The 19,965-nt window shown below is 40.0% G+C and overlaps 1 protein-coding gene across 2 annotated transcripts in view; it reads left to right on the forward strand.

The window, feature by feature from the left end:
* The window catches only part of MYLK (myosin light chain kinase), a 250,329-nt gene that overhangs the window by 105,871 nt on the left and 124,493 nt on the right, over window positions 1-19,965 (forward strand). For both annotated transcript variants that reach the window (XM_060774888.2, XM_060774879.2), the window contains exons 7-11: window positions 5,236-5,272; window positions 5,721-6,304; window positions 7,913-8,116; window positions 9,346-9,480; window positions 17,556-17,708. In XM_060774888.2, coding sequence (XP_060630871.2) covers window positions 5,236-5,272; window positions 5,721-6,304; window positions 7,913-8,116; window positions 9,346-9,480; window positions 17,556-17,708 — 1,113 coding nt within the window. The remainder of the gene's footprint in view (window positions 1-5,235; window positions 5,273-5,720; window positions 6,305-7,912; window positions 8,117-9,345; window positions 9,481-17,555; window positions 17,709-19,965) is intronic.

Below are 19,965 nucleotides of genomic sequence, written 5' to 3' on the forward strand. Positions count from 1 at the left end.
TTACTGGGCTGAGCATTGTCTCCATTTGTGAACATACGCACACCCCTCATCTCTGAAATTTTATGCAATTTTGATGTGTCTGTTGTTCAAAATCTCACTTCATATATGCTGAGAAACCATGGTCCTTATCTGTGATTATTTCTGAAAGGAAAGCAAGGTCATAACATACTGTATTTAACTGCATAATAGTCGCCCCCGTATACTAGTTGTACCCCCTTTTGGGGACTTTTGCCTTTCCCCACATAATAGTCACACACCCCACTTGCATGTCTGCCTCTTGGAGCAGCCCTGAGGGGCAAGTGAAGCACAAGAGATGGGAGGCTTCCCTTGCTTCCGCCATCTGATCGAGGCAATGAAGGAAGCCAAGAGAAGCCCCCAGTCCTTTCCAGCTGGACCATGCGGGGATGACCCTTCAGAGTAAGCAGAGTTTGAGGGTGTGTCCTGGCTTGTCCTAGTCTTGTCACAAAAATATGGAACCCTTCAGTATAAGCCATTCAAATTCTTCAGCCTTCTTCAAAGCATTACAGTTGCTTGTTCTAGGTTCAAGGCAAAGTTACTTGTTCTATCGAACTCTGGATTTAAAATGCTTGTTTGAGCATCACAGAAAATAGATATGTTCCTGCGTCTCGGGGTACTTCTGTCTAGGATTCCACCATTGTGTTATTCCATTTGCCCTCCCAAGCATGCATTCACCATTCTGTGATTACTTGCTTGTGACTGAACATGGGAGGGGAAAAATAAATCTTTTTATATAAAAAAAATATTTATTCATTTATTTATTTGACCAGTCATATGACCATTTGAAAATATAACACTTATGATGTGGTCATCGGCCGAATTAAAGTTTACTTACTTACTTACAAAATACAACACAAATAAATGACAAGGCAAAAAGAAAAGGACAGCAGCTGACCTTCTATTTATAGTCGGAATCTTATTTTCCTGGTTCTTCTTTCAGGAAATGTGCTCTTTTCTTGATAGCTTTCAGAATAAAAAGGCTTCCTCTGATTATAGGAAAAATAAATCCCTCTCTATTTGGGTTTGTCCCAGTGATATTTAAACCTTGGTTTTTTTCTGCTCTCTATCACTTGCACCCCAGAGGACATTTTTTAACTGTCTGCATTCTGTGCTACTACCACCACATAAGATTGCTCATGGTTGTCCTTGTCTTACATTTGAGTTTTTCATCCTTAAGCATTTTTTATTATCTGCAGCATTGCCTCACATTTTAATGTGCTACCTCCTTTTTTGTATGGGCAATGCTGTGTTCACAAGCCTGGGAAAACTTGACTTGGAAATAAAGGGTGTGTTGACAGAGGATACCTGGGTATGCTTGATGCCTCTTGAACATGTTTTATGGTTTTAGAGACTATTTAAGTTATTTCTCCTTGTAATGTTGCTGCTTTGTAGAGTGTAACCAAAATGGATAAACTTTGAGGATTTGTCTTCTTTGGAAAACTGCTAGCAATCATAGCTTCCTAATGGGTGGGCACACACCATGTGGCAAAGGTTGAAATATACGTAGGTTCCCAACACAGTTCTCCTTGAAGTGTATATGTTTCTCTCTACCACCCCATTCCACTCTCACAATTATGTGGGATAAATTTCCTTCTGAGAAGAATCAGGATGCTGTTGTTGTTATTTATTCATTCAGTCACTTCCAACTCTCCGTGACCTCATGGACCAGCCCACGCCAGAGCTCTCTGTCAACCGTGGCCACCCCCAGTTCCTTCAAGGTCAAGCCAGTCACTTCAAGAATATCACCCATCCATCTTGCCCTTAATTGGCCCCTCTTCCTTTTTCCTTCCTTTCCCCCCAGCATCATTATCTTCTCCAACTTTCCTGTCTTTTCATTACGTGGCCAAAGTCCTTCATCTTTGCCTCTAATATCCTTCCTCCAGTTGTTTATTTATTTATTTATTTCGGTTTCTTGTACCCTGCCCTTCTCACCCCAAAGGGGACTCAGGGCGGCTTACAAAGGCACAATTCGATGCCAGCATCACATAACAGTAGTAACACAAAATAACATCAATTAAACAGTCGAAACAGTTAAACAACAATTCCTGCATTACAGCCCTAAAACCAATAAAACCAATAAAAATGATACAAACCTAATTACTCCTCATAGACGGTCAGCGTTCGCTATCTCATAGTCCAAATTTCAATTCCACATTGTCAGTCCTGTCAGTCCTAGTCGTTTGATTGTCCTTATCTAGTTGTCAGATTGCCCAAAGGCCTGGTCCCACAACCACATCTTTACTTTCCTCCTGAAAGAGAGGAGGGAGGTTGATGCCCTAATCTCTCCCGGGAGTGAGTTCCACAGGCGAGGGGCCCCCACCGAGAAGGCCCTACTCCTCGTCCCCACTAACCTCACTTGTGATAGCGGTGGGGTCGAGAGCAGGGCCTCCCCAGATGATCTCAGACTCCGGGGTGGGACGTAGAGGGAGATACGTTCGGACAGATACACTGGACCGGAACCATACAGGGTTTTGTAGGTCAAAACCAGCACCTTGAATTGTGCTCGGAACTGAACCGGCAGCCAATGGAGCTGACACAGCAGGGGGGTGGTGTGCTTCCTGTATGACGCTCCGGTGAGCAATCTGGCTGCCGCTTGCTGGACCAGTTGAAGTTTCTGAACAGTCTTCAAGGGCAACCCCACGTAGAGTGCGTTGCAGTAGTCTATTCGGGATGTAACAAGAGCGTGGACCACTGTGGCCAGATCAGACTTCTCAAGGTACGGGCACAACTGGTGCACAAGTTTTAATTGTGCATAAGCTCTCCCGGCCACCGCTGAGACCTGGGGTTCCAGGCTCAGCGATGAGTCCAGGATCACTCCCAAGCTGCGAACCTGCGTCTTCAGGGGGAGTGTAACCCCGTCCAGCACAGGTTGTAACCCTATGCCCTGTTCGGCCTTACGACTGACCAGTAGGACCTCTGTCTTGTCTGGATTCAGTTTCAATTTGTTAGCTCTCATCCAGTCCGACACTGCAGCTAAACACCGATTGTTGCGGAATATACGTTACCCGAGATCATTAGAGTGCTTTTGGAGAAGGAAGAAGATGGAGAGACAACTGGTCCGATTTCCAAGGCTTTATTGCTATTTTGCAAGATAGGGTGAACAGCTCAAATGACCGTCACAACTGAGGTCTAAATCACTTCAGCATTTATAGTACAATATCAACCTTTCCACACATGCGCAGAGTCTGACATTTACACAATACAATCATTAACAGGTATATAGTTCCCAAAAACATCTTTATCAGGTCTTGGCAACCACGTTGTGAACCCAAACATCTGCTCGATTATGTAACATATCTCAACCTTCACACGTTACCCTAAGATGACTCTTATATGTTCAATTCCTTAAATCTCTAATTGAATTATAACTTTTATGAAATTGCCTGCTATTTACATTAAGTAGTCAGAGGATGGCGCTCTCTCACCATATGACCTTAGATGTTCCAAGTCTTGGATCGATACTATTGATCTCTTTGTCCTGCCAAACGTCTCTTGTTGACTTCATATCGGCTATAGCAAACACTTCTGACTGTCCAAGGTCCAGTGACTGCATTAACATCTGTAGATTTCTCACGCATGAGGAAGTTCCCTCTTTAGAGAAATGCTGTTTTCCTTTCAAAGGATCAGGTAAGACTTAAATCTTCTATTTTATTCTAAATTATGATTTCCCTTTATTATTATCTTATTTTCTCCTAACGGCTGCCACACAGTGAGCACTTGGGCTTTATTTCCTGGAGTATGGACTGGTTTGATCTTCTTGTGGTCCAAGGCACTCTCAGAATTTTCCTCCAGCACTACAATTCAAAAAGTACTTTGGCCACATCATGAGTAGACAGGAAAGCTTAGAGAAGACAATTATCCTGGGGGAAATGGAAGGAAAAAGAAAGAAGGGCTGACCAAGGGCAAGATGGATGGATGGGATCCTTGAAGTGACTGGCTCGACCCTGAAGGAGCTAGGAATGATGATGGCCGACAGGGAGCTCTGGCGTGGTCTGGTCCATGAGGTCCTGAAGAATCGGAAGTGACTGAAAGAATAAACAACAACAACAACAACAAACTATGTAGATCTTTGTTGCCAGTGTGATATCTCTACTCTTCACTATTTTATCGAGATTGGTCATTGCTCTCCTCCCAAGAAGTCAGTGTTTTCTGATTTCCTGGCTGCAGGTTGCGTCTGCAGTAATCTTTGCACCATCAAGATGCAGTGAATGGCTTTAGCAGTGTTACTGACTAGCCATAAAAATACTTAAATACTTGGAAATATTCAAGTACTTATTGTAAAGTCAAAACAATAAAACAAAACAATCAAAAGGAGCATATTAAAATGAGAAATGCCTATGAATAATAGAATAATGGAGTTAGGAGGGGCATTGTGAGCTATTTATTGAGTCTGATATCTGCTCATACAAGATCTCCAGCTAAAGTATCCTGAACAATTGCCGTCTTGACTCTTTTTTGAAGACCATTCTTTCTCTATTCTTTGAGCCATCACAAAAATGCCCAGTCTCTGTGGTATTCAGTGAATGGATTGGCCTCAAAGGGAGGACATAAAACAAGCCTTAAAATGTTGGTGGGTATATATAAGTAAAAGGCTGCCTTTTGGGGAAACAGGTCCCAGGTTATTCAAAGAAGGACTGATACATCCCATAGTGGTTCTCCATCCAGCCTGTGATTTCCCTCATGTCCTAAAGGATTTCTGAAGCTCCCAGCAAAGCAGCAAAGCTTTGAAACCTCTCTTAACTGGTGTCAGTGGATACTTTTTCAGGATTTATTGCAGTTCAAGTGACATTTGGAAGTAGTGAGGAGGTCGTTTTAGGGAGGAAAGGGATAACACAAATACATTTGCTCCAGTGCAGCAATTTTTCCTCCAAGAAATATTATAATAAACCTTCTTAAAATCTTTATTAATGTCATAAAGGATGTTTTCTAATACAGCATTTTAAGCTTAATGCAGCCTTTTTTGCTCTTAGCTCTAGAAATAACTGATTTGTGGTCTTGTTGCCATATTGACTGGACAGACAAATACTTTTGTGGCTTGAACTCATTTCTTGTTTTGCTGTTTCAACAAGTGGATATAATTTAGGACCATCGTGAATTCCCAGCAATCTCAGTTTCTGTGTCTTCAAAAAAAAAAAAAAACAAGTCTCAGTTTGTGGGCAGTATTTGGAATCTAGATCATTGTGTTTTTAATACATCTTATTTTTTCATCCTTTTTAGGTTCGATTAAGAAAGATGCGTATGCTCACCCTCTTTGGTAAGTTTTCCTATTCCCCTTCAATGCAACAGAATTCTACTCTTTTGAAACAAACAGATTTTTTTTATCTGAAACTTAATCACACCTTCTGCCCGCTTACATGTCTCTTGAATTGTTGAGTCCTTGTTACCTAAGATGGTTTGTTGCTTACATGGTTTTTCTCTAATTTCTTGGGTGGTTAAGCAGCATATAAAATAAGGCTGGGCAATTTCAGGGCTTATAGATGTTGTTAGATTGCCATTCTCATCACCAAATAGCATATCCACTGGTGTCAGCTAATGATAATTATAATCCAACAGCACCTGGAGATCTATAAGTTTCCACGTCATTCTATAGAGTGTAAGGTGAAAGAAGCTTTCAGATTGCTTCCTAATACTTAATTATTCAAATCACAAGCAATGTTTTTATGAATCATTTTATGTTGTCTTAAGAATGCATTTCTCTTTAGCACAACAGCAAAATCCAGTGCCTCTATACAACCCACCATCACGACCAAAGCTGTTAACACATCAGAGTTCAAAAAAGCCACCAGCAATGGGATTACCAAAGAACTCAAATCCACATCCACAGAACTTTTGCTTGAATCCAAAGAAAGGCCTGTCATGAAGCAAGATCCCCCACCTGCCTCATCAAATGAGACCAAACTAAGCACATCAGAAAAGGTAAAGGAACCCAGTATAGAACCACCTAAAGAAGAAGGGAGAGTCTGCCAGGTTCTACAAAAAACATCAAGCACCATAACACTACAACCTGTTAAAGTACAAACTGGACCAAGGGCAGAAGTGAAAGCAACTAACTCTAGACAGGAAGATGACGATAAAAAGCCTAAACAGTTACTGACAGCAAACTGGAAGGGCACCACTTCTGCCAAGCTAAGTGGTCTGAGAACTAAGGAGCCAGAAGAGCGACTTGGGCTTAAAAAAAGCATAACTGAAGTAAAAAGGGAGCCTCAAGGGATTCCTCCCCAGTTTGAATGTCGCCCGCAAAGCCAGGAAGCACTGGAAGGAGAAGAAGTTACTTTCAGATGCAAAGGTAAATAGGTGGTGACCTTTTTTGTTGTGGGATTTTTAAAAGCAAAAGTGGAATCATATGGTTGAAAGAGACCACAAGAGCCATCCACTCCAAGATCATTCCACTCCAACCACCAATGAAATGGTATGGATTGTGCTGACACTAATTGACTGCATTGCCAGGGAGATTAGATTGAGTGTCGAATTCGTGCAGTTTGACAACACATTAATTGTCTTGGCTCTATGCTATGGAATCATAGGATCTGCGCCAGTTGTGCCTGTATCTTGAGAAGTTAGAATTGGCCACAGTAGTCCATAATCTGGTTACATCCTATATAGACTACTGCAATGCTGTCTACATGGAGTTGCCTTTGAAGAGTGTTCGGAAGCTTCAATTGGTCCAATGGACAGCAGCCAGATTACTCACCGGAGCAGGGTACAGGGAACATACAGCCCTCCTGTTACGCAGCTCCACTGGCTGCCAGTCTGCTACTGAGCGCAATACAAAGTGCTGGCTTTAGTCTATAAAGCCCTAAATGGTTCCAGCCCAGCTTGCCTGTCCAAATGTATCTCCCTCTATGAACCATCACAGAGATTAAGATAATTCTGGGGAGGCCCTTCTCTCGGTCCCGCCTCTGTCGCAATTGCAGTTGGCGGGGACGAGAGACAGCTAAATTTATTTATTCTTTTTTTTGCTGTATTAATATACTGCCTTTCTTACCCTTGGGGGGACTCAAGGTGGTTTGCAACATACTGATGGCAAAAATTCAATGCCACCATACAGTACACAAAGAAAACATAATAACTAATTGCTACATATAACTATGAACTTAAAATCAATTAAAAACCATTGAACATTAGAAATACATACAATTTAAAAATTCAGGCAAGCATAGAATCATCCTAGTATAAACATTAAAATCCCATGATCCAAAAATCATATACCATAGCCATTCCAAATTGTCATTGCACATGTTCCTTAATTATTCTTTGTACTGCATTATTTATTAGCCAAAGTCTTGATCCCACAGCCACATCTTTGCTCTCTTTCTAAAGGCCAGGAGGGAAGGTGCTAATCCAGGCATGGGGAACCTTCGGCTCTCCAGGTGTGGTGGACTTCAACTTCCACAATTCCTTGAGGCCAAGGTAAGCCTTTGGGGTGAATGCCGAGCCTCAAGGAATTGTGGGAGTTGAAGTCCACCACACCTGGAGAGCCGAAGGTTCCTGACCCCTGTGCTAATCTAATCTTGCTGAGGAGTGAATTCCAGAGCTGAGGAGCCACCTCTGAGAAGGCCTCTTCTCTGCCAAAGAGTGCTCATGCCATATCAAACTGCAAACCCCATCATTCCATAGCATTAACAACAGTTAATATGGTGTCAAATTGCATTCATTCTACATTGTAAACTAAATTTTGTGGTTCCTTCCAATGTTACGATTTTCTTGATAGACTATGAAAGAAAGATTGCTTAGGCCACTATTTTTCTCATTTGGAAGCATCATTTGAACTAAGCATATTTCCTTTAAAGGCTAAAGCTAGGGAGTGCTGGTAATAAAGAAGTAGACTGGAAAAATTTGAAACTCTTTGTGTAAGGGTACTACTTCTGTTAATAATAAACCTGTGATTAACCAGTTTCAGGGAAACCGAAGGCAAATGTTGAATGGTTGAAAGAGGGAGCCCCAGTGGAAGCAGGAGATGGAATCCAGATATGTGAAGAGGATGGGATCCATTTTTTGTGTCTGAAAAAAATCCAGCTGGAAAACAGTGGTTCTTACTGTTGCACAGCTACCAATACTCAAGGCCAGGCTTCAACAAGGTGGATTTTAACTGTAAAAAGTAAGTGTACATCATTTCTTCAGTGGTCACATGGGCATCTGAGGCAGGTGCTTATAGGAAACTAGCCTCAATGTACGTTTAAAAAACAGAGTAAGTACATTTTATAGTAACTATAAAGGTACAACGTTTGGGTTACAGAGATTTATGACTTTCTCTACATTAAACTTTGGAAGGATACTGTTCTATTTTAAAATGTGTAAAACACCACAATTTGCTTTCCAAATTGGTCACTGAGGATGTAATTGTTTATTATATATGTAAAATCAATATGATCACATAGAAGAATTTGTGTTGTGTGAATAATGGGATAAATTGGGAGCATGATGCTAAATCCAATTGTTTGTCCCAACTAGAGTATAACTATTGAAGAGTACAACTACTGAAGAAACACGACATGTTAGAGCAGTGGTTCCCAACCTGTGGACCATGGACCATTAGTGATCTCAAGAACTAAAATATGGTCTGCAGGCTCACTGTTACTACACTGTTGCAATGAGAGTTACTGGTCTCTCGAAATCCTCTTATAGTGCTGAAGCTTATTAAATATGGCTTTCTGTGGGTGAACAGATGGTGGCTACTGGATGGCATATGTTCTGTATCAGAAACTCGAGCTGATGTGGTCTATCCAATGAAATTTTCTGAATCAGCACTCCAAATAACCAGACTGAATCTAAAGTTGATCAAAAACCAATTCATAACCCTTTTGGTACTAATGTTGAAGAGTGGTCCCTGGTTAAAGTGATTCCTGGTCAGTGGTTCCTGGTCAAAAAAGGGCCGAGAACTACTGTGATACAGCACTTCTTATGTAAGTCTTGTTGACCAAAGTATGTGTTCTATTGGTTTTAACCTAGTCAATTAGGTTTGGCACAGAGTTTCAGGATGAAATAACCTAATAGGAAATGATTAATCATCCTTATCCTCTTCCTCCACTAAGCATTTTTTCCTTAGAGTCCATTGAAGCTGGAAAATGTTTTTATTTGGCTTATTTCTGCTAGTTTACTAAGGTTCCAAACACCGGGGTTTTTGCATGTATATGTCATCAATTGCCAGAATTAATGAAGTTTTTAACAAATGGTAACTTAGTTTTATTTATTTATTTTAGTTAATGATTCTCTAGCAGTAGTAGTAAAACTATCTTCTGTTTTGCTGTGTTGTTTTTCATTCTGGTTAATCTTGCGAGGAATCAGTTTTGTTGCCTATTTATAGTACATCTATGCTTTGATTTTTAGGGCCTAAAGTGAAAGACGTTGCTCCCCATTTTTCCAGTGTATTGACATCTTGCAGCGTGAGTGAAGGACAGGATTTTGTGCTCCAGTGTTCAGTTGAGGGGGTGCCAATGCCACAAATCACTTGGCTCCTCAATGGTAAGGCAATTTCTCTTGGTTAGAATACACATACATGAAGGAAAACCCCTGTGCCTCAGACTAACATTTTTGTAAACATGTGCCCACGTGTTTACATTTTCACGTTATGAAATTGTTTTAAGAGACAGTTACCAGTTTTTAGGTATGATCGGGCGCAGGAGCCATACTATGCAGAGAAGCGGATATATCACTGTATTCTGTTGTATTTATTGTATTTCTATATTTCTGAGCTCTGGCATGGGCTGGTCCATGAGGTCACGAAGAGTCAGAAGCGATTGAACAAATGAACAAAAAAAATTCTGAACATATATTTGATATAATAAAATGACTTATGTGCAGTGTATTTATTCTATTTTGGCATAAATATTGAAACTGTGTGTGTATGAATGATAGATGATACTTGTTGGTATATTAACCATTCTGTGCCTTATAAAGGTAAAACATGAAAGAAAGATGAGACAGCATGGGAGGTTATTCTTATAGCAAGCAAATAGACTGAACTAGCAAAAGGTTAAGTCTAGAAGGATATCAAATTAGAAATTATGATTTCGACCTGTGGCATTAGACAAGAGCATGGGTATGTGATGAATAGGAGCATGGCAGGAGGATCCAGATTGCAAGATGAACAAAAGGATGAGAAAACTGAGCAATGCAAAAATGTTCACAAAGTGAACTCTGGCCAAAGAAACTTGTCCTTAGAGATCCACCTCTGAAACCTCTATCTTAATGAGATCTAAGCTGAAACTCCTGAAAGCATATGGAACTCATCGGATCATAGCGATTTCAATCCCTGTACACCAGGCATTGTCAACCTGCATCCCTCTAGTTTTTTGGGCCTCCAATTCCCAGAAGCCCTACCTATTTTGTTCAATGGTCAGGAATTCTTGAAGTTGGAGTCCTAAACAGCTGGAAGGTCACAGGTTAAGGATGCCTGCTTTAGACCATCAATGTCAAGACCCTACTCAATGCTGGACTGAGCATCCCAAGCAGGTAGCTGTCCACATACTTTTTTGATGTCCAGAGTAGGAGACTTCACCACCTCCCTAGGCAATTGGTTGCCAGGAAATAGTTATGATCAATGACAGTTGAATATCCCTTATCCAAAACAATTAGGGCGTGTTTTGGATTTCAGATTTTCCAAATTTTGCAACATCTATACTTGCATATATGTGAAGATATTGTGGAGATACAATCCAAGTATAAACATGAAATTCATTTATTTTCAATATAGATGTTATATACATAGCCTGAAAACAATTTTATAAAATATTTTCATGATTTTTGGCAAGAAAAAAGTTTGTCTACATGGAATCATCAAAAAGCAAAGAGCCCACTATCTCTGCTACCCATGTGGATGGTTTTAGATTTGGGAGTATTTTATATTTTGGAATTCCAGATAAGCAGTGTTCAGCCAATAATTTGAGCAGCGCTCTCTCTTACACATAGTTGCCTCATATTTGTGGACCCTATTATGTTAAGATTTTACTAAATATATACTGAAAGGACACAAGACGACTCCGCTGCTATTCTGAGCTTTGTCCAGTAGAGGCCGTTTGTGACCAGACTGCCCTTTCTTCTGTTGGCTTTTCAAAGCAGAATTCATTTCAGTGGAGTCCAGATTTTAGGAAATGTGATTTAAGTGTTAATATATAACTGACAATTCATTAGCTGCAAAATTGTTGTTGTTGTCGTTGTTGTATGTCTCTAAATCATTTCCAATCTTTAGCAACTTTAATACCTATCACAGGGTTTTCTTGACTTTGTTCAGAGGGAGTTTGCCCTTGCCTTCCTCTGAGGTTATGAGAATGTGACTTGTTAAAGGCCACCAGTGAGTTTCATGACCAAACAGGGATTTGAACCTTTGGTCCAGAATCATATTCCAAAGCTCAAACCACCACGCCATGCTGGTTCCCTAGCCACAAAAACAAATGTAATGTTCTACCATTTTTTTTCCTTTTTCTTAAGTCTTAAATGTAAGCCCACAAAGGAGTAGAGAGCAGTTGAAATTCACAGGGGGGAAAAGGTTCCATTTATACATTATATATGCCTGAAGAGTCACCATAAATAGAAAAGGAGATGAGGCTACAGACCTATTCTTGTCCACAGATGCACTTCTACATTTGGAAAGAATGAGGCAATTGCCTCAGGCACCTTCCACACAGCTGAAAAAAATCCCACATTATCTGCTTTGAACTGGAATATATGGCAGTGTAAACTCAGATAACCTAGTTTAAAGCAAATATTATGAGATTTCTGCCTTGATATTCTGGGTTATATGGCTGTGTGGAAGGGCCCTTAGGAAGCAGATGCTGAGAAATAAGTAATAACAGCTCCTTCTGTTGTTGTCATTGAGCCTCTGGCATAAAGAATGTGTTGGACTGGTCTGTTGTTCTTTCACTTTCCTTGCATTCAGCCTTGACATCTACAAAAGGGGAACTACCCATGGGGTAATTACGCCTGCCCATTGCCTCATTGCACATGTGCATGCCAAAGGCAGGGCTGTTACATATCATTTGATTTCCCGCTATATGAAGTTGTTCTGTTTCAGTGATTTCAGTTGTATCCTACTCTTACTTTCAGCCCTTTCACTCTCCACAATTAGTGTTTGAGTTTGCCACTTCAAGATCATCCCAAAACCCAGGGTTTCCAGGTCAAAATATGGGCCCAAAAGATGGCTGTTGGCAGTGTCATTATGTGTTAGGAATTAAATAGTTGTTCATAGAATCATAGAGGTGGAAAAGACCATAAAGACCTTCCAGTACAACCCCGTCAGACAGGAACACACAATCATAGCATCCCCGACAGATGGCTATACTCCAAGGCAGCATATTCCATTGCCGAACAGCTCTTATTGCCAGGAAGTTCTTCCTAATGTTCAAGTGAATCTTTTTGAATCCATTGTTCCATGTCTTGGTCTCTACAGCATCAGAAAACAGGTTTTCTGATGCTGTAGAGACATCCTTTCTCAGAGACATCCTTTCAAATAAATAAACATATATTTTCTCAGCCTTTTTTTTTTTTCTTCAAGCTAAACATCTCCAGCTCCCTCCGTGATTCCTCATAGAGTTTGCCTTGCCCTTCTCTGGATACATTCCAGCTTGTCGATATCTTTCTTGAATTACAATGCCCAGAACTGGCCACCAGTACTCCAGGTGAGGTCTGACCAAAGCAGAATAGAGTGGGAGTATTACTTCCCTAACATTCACATGATAGTTTGAGCAAGAATTTCCCCATTACTTTTCAATTATATTTAATTAGCTAATCCAACTCTTAAGAAATATGTCTTATAAGTCCAAAACCATAAATCACTTTGAATATTTGCAACACTTAGGACCATCACATGTGAGTAGGACAGAACTCTGAAAGGTAATGAGTCAAGTAGAACGATGTGTTCTACATACTAATCTTATCTCCTCCCCATAAAACTTAATGCTGTTCCAGCACGTGAATGAGTAAAAGGTCTAGGAATCTTCACAGCTGTTATCGTATTTCATGAATACAGTGAATGCTGCACAGTTTAAGCTTCTTGCAAATCCAAACTCATATGTAAAAATTTATAGAACATGGCTATGTAGAAAATTTTGGAGATTCTTTCTCTTTTTCTTTCTTTCTTTCTTTCTTTCTTTCTTTCTCCCATCAGAAAATTGATTTATTTGCCATAATTGTACCCTGCCCTTCTCTATTCCCAACAGGGGAGTCAAGGTGGCTCACAATGGCACAACGTCGTGCCTCAACAACAATCACCTAAATATTAAATTTATTTATTTTATATTAATTTAAATATTAAATTAAATTTTAAAACAGGTACTATATATAGGATCTATAGCAAAATATTATTTTCAGTCTTCTGCCATGGGTAATTCCAGATGAGATGTTTATTGTGTAAGCCTTTTTGCCTTATTCACAGGTTTCTGTTAGTGTGAAAGGCCCAGAGCAGTGGTTCCCAACTTTTAGTCTTCCAGGTGTTTTGGATTTCAGCTCCCACAATTCCTAACAGCTGGTAAACAGGCTGGGATTTCTGCAGGGTTGAAGTCCAGAATTCCTAGAGGACCAGAAGTTGGGAACCACTAGTCTAGAGCGTACTTGTCTTTCACTTGGCTTCCTGTATTCCCAAAACTATTGCCATCTTTCTGCAAAAAGGAAAAAGATTGAATAACTGCATAATGTCTTCTAATTGGTATGGTATTTTTAAGTTCTGTTGTTCTTAAGGGTTGCTACCAGCTGTTCAGAACAATCCCTTGTATACCCACAGAGAGGGTGGTTTCGCACAAGACTTGAAATTCCAGCTTATTTAAACCATGGTTACTAGAATAGATTAAAGATATATTGTAAGCCACCGTTTGGGCTAACTGGCTAGCTGTTGTGACTTGATTCACAATCCATAATAGGAGTAATTTCTGTGCCTTTACCTGCTGCCATATCACAGAGAAACAAGTACAGTGAAAAGTAATGCCTCCACCTTCGTAACTCCTCAACAGATTGAAGTACTGGTATGTGGCAGGTATTGGCTTGTTCAGTAGACTCTCCTCTACAGTTCCATTTTGGCGGGAAGCCTTAGCATTGAACAGTTGTGTTGTTAAAGTGCAAAGTATGGAACCCTGCACAGACAATCGGTCAATGCGACTTAAGCAACGTGCAGTCATTGAATTCTTGACAGCAGAAGGTGTCGCCCCAAAAGAGATTCATCAGAGAATGCAAGCTGTTTGTGGTGATTGTGTTGATGTGAGTACTGTGCATTGTTGGGCGAGTAAGTTTAAAGATGTTGAGGTGGGAACATCTGACTTGCCTGACAGACAAAGAGTTGAACGTCCTGTGACAACAACCACTGAGTTTCACAAGCAAAAGGTTGACAGATTGATTCAGCATGCATCACTCAGAGAAAAATTTCAAGCATAATCAGCATTTTACAAGAATGTGTGGGTCACATTATTGCTTGGCTTGGCTATCGGAAGATCTGTGCATGATGGGTACCCAGGATGAGAGAACTGTGAGATGCTGGTTGCGGAAACAGAGTGTTGACTTCTTCTGTGACTGCTTCAGAAAACTTGTTCATCGTTGGCAGAAATGTATCCAATTGTTTGGTGATTATGTGGAAAAGTGAATAGTGGTAGTTAAAGAGCACATTCTAAGGATTATTTCTGTGTTTGATTTATTAAAATATTCCCATCCAATCCCAAGTAACGAAGGTGGAGGCATTACTTTTCATTCAACACTCATATTTGGGAATAAGAAAAAAAGTAAAGTATTCTGGAGGTTGCCTATTTAAAGTTCAGGCATGTAGCATGGGTTCTAAACAAAGCATGGTTTTGTCTACTATGTAGAATGAGCCAAAGTCATCGCTTATTTCTTTCTAAAACGGGGACGTTCCTAATTATTAGAATCTGTGACAGTTTTTCATGTTGTTCCTGTGACCGAATAGAGTTGAAGCCTTGAAAATCAAGGCACTATATGCACCAAGATGCTGTTTGTTGTTGGACTCCCTGGAAAGGGTTTACCAACGTTTCTTCCTTATTGTATACAATATATTTTTCTTTCTTAAATGCCATACCAAAACTTTGCCTGCTGAAGGGTTTTAATGAGAGGTGCGAGGCAGTTGTTTGAATACTTAATTTCAAACAGTTTAAAGCATGGGATCTTAAAATATTAAAAAGCAAGCAAGTCAAAAGCCAATAGACAATTATGCTTTTGAAAAAGATAAAATAAAGAGAAATGAAAAAAGCATGTAATATTGAATTGAAAACAAGGACATTGTGTATTCTCTGCTAAGCACAAACATGTTACTTCCATTCCTAAGTCTCAAAGCTCGCAAATAAGTCCTCTCTCACACACTTCTGATCATGATGCATAACTGTTTATACATAATTTGGAAACAGACTGGAGCAAATTATAAACTCTAGCTGAATACCATTATTTCTTTCAACTTTGCAGCATGTACCTTTTAGGACATGATTTTGCTTAAAGCCAGGGGGTTGACTGCGATATCTTTGTGAATGCAAACAGTCCTCTACACTCTGTCAGGGAAAGATGTACTGCAGGAAAGGATAGCTGTCTGTAACCAAATAAAGGAGAAAGAAACATTCCTAATCTGTATTTGCTAGCTCCAGTAATTCTTAACAGAGCTTGTGGCAAAATGCTGTGCAATATAGAAGAGGACTTTTAGGAAGATGATATTGATCACTGGAATGGCTCCTGTTTGGTCTTTGAAATGTAGAGATTAGAATACTTCCATATCAGGTCAGACTTGAATCTTGTGGCTCTCAATACTGGAATGAACATGAGTTGTTGTTCCAGAAGCATCCACAGGGTCCCCGTGGTCTTCGTACGCTGCATTCAGAGTGTGCCATAAGGTATCGTTCAGCAAGCCTGACCCAATATATTCAGCTGCCTGGGACAAAGAATATAAGCCTTCCTCCATTTCAGACCAGCACTTAACCTTCTTATGAGTTTCAGTCAAATAGGGCATCCACAACACCTGAAGGAAACAGGGCAGATAAGGGGACACAAAACAGGTATTGGGACACATTGAGCTCTTTCCTTTTAAGTAAATGGAATAGCTAGGACACTCAAAGCGGACAGCTAATGGGTTGGCATTGCTAACCCTTTTGTACCTGTCACATTGCTTTCCTTTGCCTAAAGATATATCTGAACCTGCTTCTCATAAATATCAGCAGAGAGCCAGAACTTTGGCACAGAAAGTCAGGAGCAAGAACACGTTATCTAACTATGATTAACAGGTTTTCTCAAAATGACAGGATCCAGAAAAGAGTGGAAGGTATTTGATGTGTTTATTAGGAATTGAAATCCTATTATACAATACAATTATATTGATAATAGATTCTGGAAACTGACTTTCAGTTTATTTTTGTCAACAATAACTTAATATAGTAAAAATGCAGGCCACATTTCAGGCAAAGAGAAGTAAAATCAGGACTAGCTTTCTGTGGTAGTGGCAAGGGATGCTGACACAATTCTTCCAATTGTATTCTTGAGAGTCACAGTGGCAAGTAGGGCTTTAGTCAAATAAGAGTAGATGATGCTGGGAGAAGAAGGAGCAAGGATACCAATCATCAATCTTGCTTGTCTGATGATCTGTGTGCTGTATCTCTCAACACAGCAGCAGCCAGATGTGCTTGGCAACTCAGGATGGAAAACACAAGTTGATATCGCAGTTCAGCTATGATACTTAGTTGGGAAATTCTAATTTATCTCAGCTTAACCTACTTGCTAGTCTGCTGTGAGGTTAAAATGCCACCATGGATTACTTGGAGAAGGGACAGAAAACAGATGTTACAAGCAATGCAGCATGTAATTTCCAGAAGGCTGGACTGCCAACATAGGATTCCCTCCATATATTTAAATATTCTCTCCACTTTTTTTACTTGCCTGGTGTGAATTTCACTGTAAGAATGCACTGTGGGAATCTCTGTGAATAATTCATCAAACGTATCCTTGAAAATTCGGGTATTATAAGGATGCAGCGGGAGGACTGATATTGGTGAGGGACTCATCATTTAATTCTTAACCATCATGTCGTCATCATGGGCTATCACCCATGGCTGATTATGTCTTCCAAGGGTAGAGACTTGGTGGTGACATTAGATCTTATTCTGGATCCGCATGATCTTTTGCAATGAGGACATACATTTCCAGATGGAAGGGGGTCCCAACAAAGATTTTCTTGACGCACCTTCCTCTTGGTACGTTTTGCCTGCTATTCCTGCCTCCTCAAAAACCATGGCACTGTTGGTAACAGCTGACCTTCAATTAGAACACTCTAGAGCCAGGGCTTCCCAGTTCTCGGTGTGTATTTCACATTTTTTAGGTTAGATTTAAGGCCATTTTTTAGCATCTTTTGCTGTCCACCAACATTCTGTTTTCTGTTCTTAAGCTGAGAATAAAGTAACTGCTTTGGGAGATGAGGATTGGGCATTGGGACAATGTGGCCGGTCCAGCGAAGTTGATAGCAGTGAATATGTAAATGAATTGTAAAACCATAAGCAAATCATATAGCAGAGCAATGAATACTAGACTCATTTAAAAAGATGTTCAGCCATTTCTTGGTTTTTCTTCTGTAGATCGGCCGATTCAGTATGCACATTCTGTCTTTGAAGATGGCATTGCAAAGTTGACTGTTCAAGATGCCTTACCAGAAGATGATGGGCTTTACACTTGTTTGGCAGAAAATAATGCTGGAAGAGCATCCTGCAGTGCTCAAGTTACTGTCAAAGGTGAGTGTTTTGAAAGGGAATGATGTACAGTTTAGGGGAAAGAGGATATGGATTGAATTCAGAACATTGGTTTTGCCTTGCATTTTGGCTTCTGAAGGATTGCATATGGAAGTAGAATCTGGGGATGGAAACAGCGTTAATCAGTTGACCTGAATGACATAAAATCATGTTGTATCTTGGGAGATACATGTATATGTGCCTTCAAGTTGCCTGTTGACCTGTGGTGATTCCATTAATTTCATTGGGGTTTCTTAGACAAATAATAGTCAGAAGTGGTTTTGACAGCCCCCCCCCCCCCCCAAAATATAGTCTACAGCATCTGGTCTCTCATTCAACTATTAACCTAAGTTGTCAAAAATCAAGTGGGATTTAGTACCTTTAGGTTATTTAAGCACAACAACTATATTTTCTTCCATTTTGATTAGCTAATTTACAAAGTGGCATTTTGGAGAGTCATATGGATTTTTTATGTGGGAGTTCTGTTATTTGAAAAGTTAGTATATATGTTTTGACCTGATTTTTTAATTTGCATGGGGTGGGGATGGGGGGGAATAACAATTTGTTTATTGATAAGTTATGGAGAAGCTCAGTTAGCATTCCCAATTTGGATCGTTGCCTTGGATGCTGTTGTTATTATTGTCATGTATACTTTATGAAGTAGTGTATGGTTAATATTGTAATGACCAGTAATGGTAATTTGGGGAATAATATGATCTGGTTAGGTAATTTGGGAAAGAAGAATTTTGCTATGGTTAGGTAATTTGTGAAAGAATAACCCTGCTCTGCTCTCTCCCACTTATCTTTCTTTGATTCAAACACTCTTTGTAGGGTCATATTATATGCTTTAATTTTGTATAAATGTCTGTGTATTTGTGGCTTCAAGTCATCTGCTGACTTATGGTGAACCATGAATTTTGTAGGGTTTTCTTAGGGAAGGAATGTTCAGAGGTGGTTTGGCCAATTCCTTCTTCTGAAATAGCCCAATTTCTGGAGGAAGAAGAAGGCCAGTCAGTAGCTTCAGAGTTTTCTTCTTAATTCCACTCAGGATTAAGACCATTACACATTCCTATTTGTATTGAGTAATGTGAAGATATGGAAGAACAGGACTCTTGGCAGAGGGAATGGGAGGTATACTTTTCTGCAAGCAGCTTTTCTACAGAATCCAGCTGTAGGAATAATGTCAGTCATTGTCATTATCATCATCAACATCATATTGTGTCAGTTGATTCTATCATGTTAGAGGGAAAGAATCTACAGAAATATGTTCCTGAACTTACCATGGAAACAGGACACTTGATAATAGCAAACACTAAAGAAATAAATGATTTCCCCCAGAAGTTACCATAAAGTTATCTCAAACAGGAAATTCCCAAATAGGACATATTTTTGTCAGATGTTGTTAAGTGTCTAGATCCAGGGAAGACATGCTACCCCTCTGTTCAGCCTTGGTAAGACTACACCTGGAATACTGTATCCAGTTCTGGGCACTGCAATTGAAGGGAGATGTTGACAAGCTGGAAGATGTCCAAATGAGGATGACTAAAATGATCAAGGGTCCAGAGAACAAGTCCTATGACAAGCAGCTTAAAGAGCTGGGCATGTTTGGCGTGCAGAAGAGAATGCTGAGATGTGATGACCATGTATAAATATGTGAGGGGAAGTCATAGGGAAGAGGGAGCAAGCTTGTTTTCTGCTGCCCTGGAGACTAGGATGCAAAATAATGGTTTAAAACTACAAGAAAGGAGATTCCACCTGAATATGAGGAAGAACTTCCTAACTGTGAGAGCTGTTCAGCAGTGGCACTCTCTGCCCCAGGGTGTGGTGGAAGCTCCTTCTTTGGAGACTTTTAAACAGAGGCTGGATGACCATCTGTTGGGGGTGCTTTGAATGTGATTTTCCTGCTTCTTGGCAGCGGATTGGACTGGATGGCCCACAAGGTCTCTTCCAACTCTATGAAATGGTGGGTACCAGGCCCATTAGTACTGCATTTAAAATTGAAGAAATAAAATATGTGTATAGAAAGAAAATTATGAAAATTTACCATGAAGCTTGGTAAAACAAAACATTGCATCTTCAATGTATTAAAAGCATGTAAGTCAAAGCTGAGAAAGGAAATGGGCACAGAATGTGAGCATAGTAATAATAACAATAGCAGCAGCAGCAACAACAGCTGATGGGCATATATTTACTGCTCAAGAATAGATACTTCAAACAAGGCAAATATTTAAAAGAGCAACCATAGATGCTGAAAGTCTTC

Source organism: Anolis sagrei, chromosome 1, assembly GCF_037176765.1.
Source record: "Anolis sagrei isolate rAnoSag1 chromosome 1, rAnoSag1.mat, whole genome shotgun sequence".
Lineage (NCBI taxonomy): Eukaryota > Metazoa > Chordata > Lepidosauria > Squamata > Dactyloidae > Anolis > Anolis sagrei.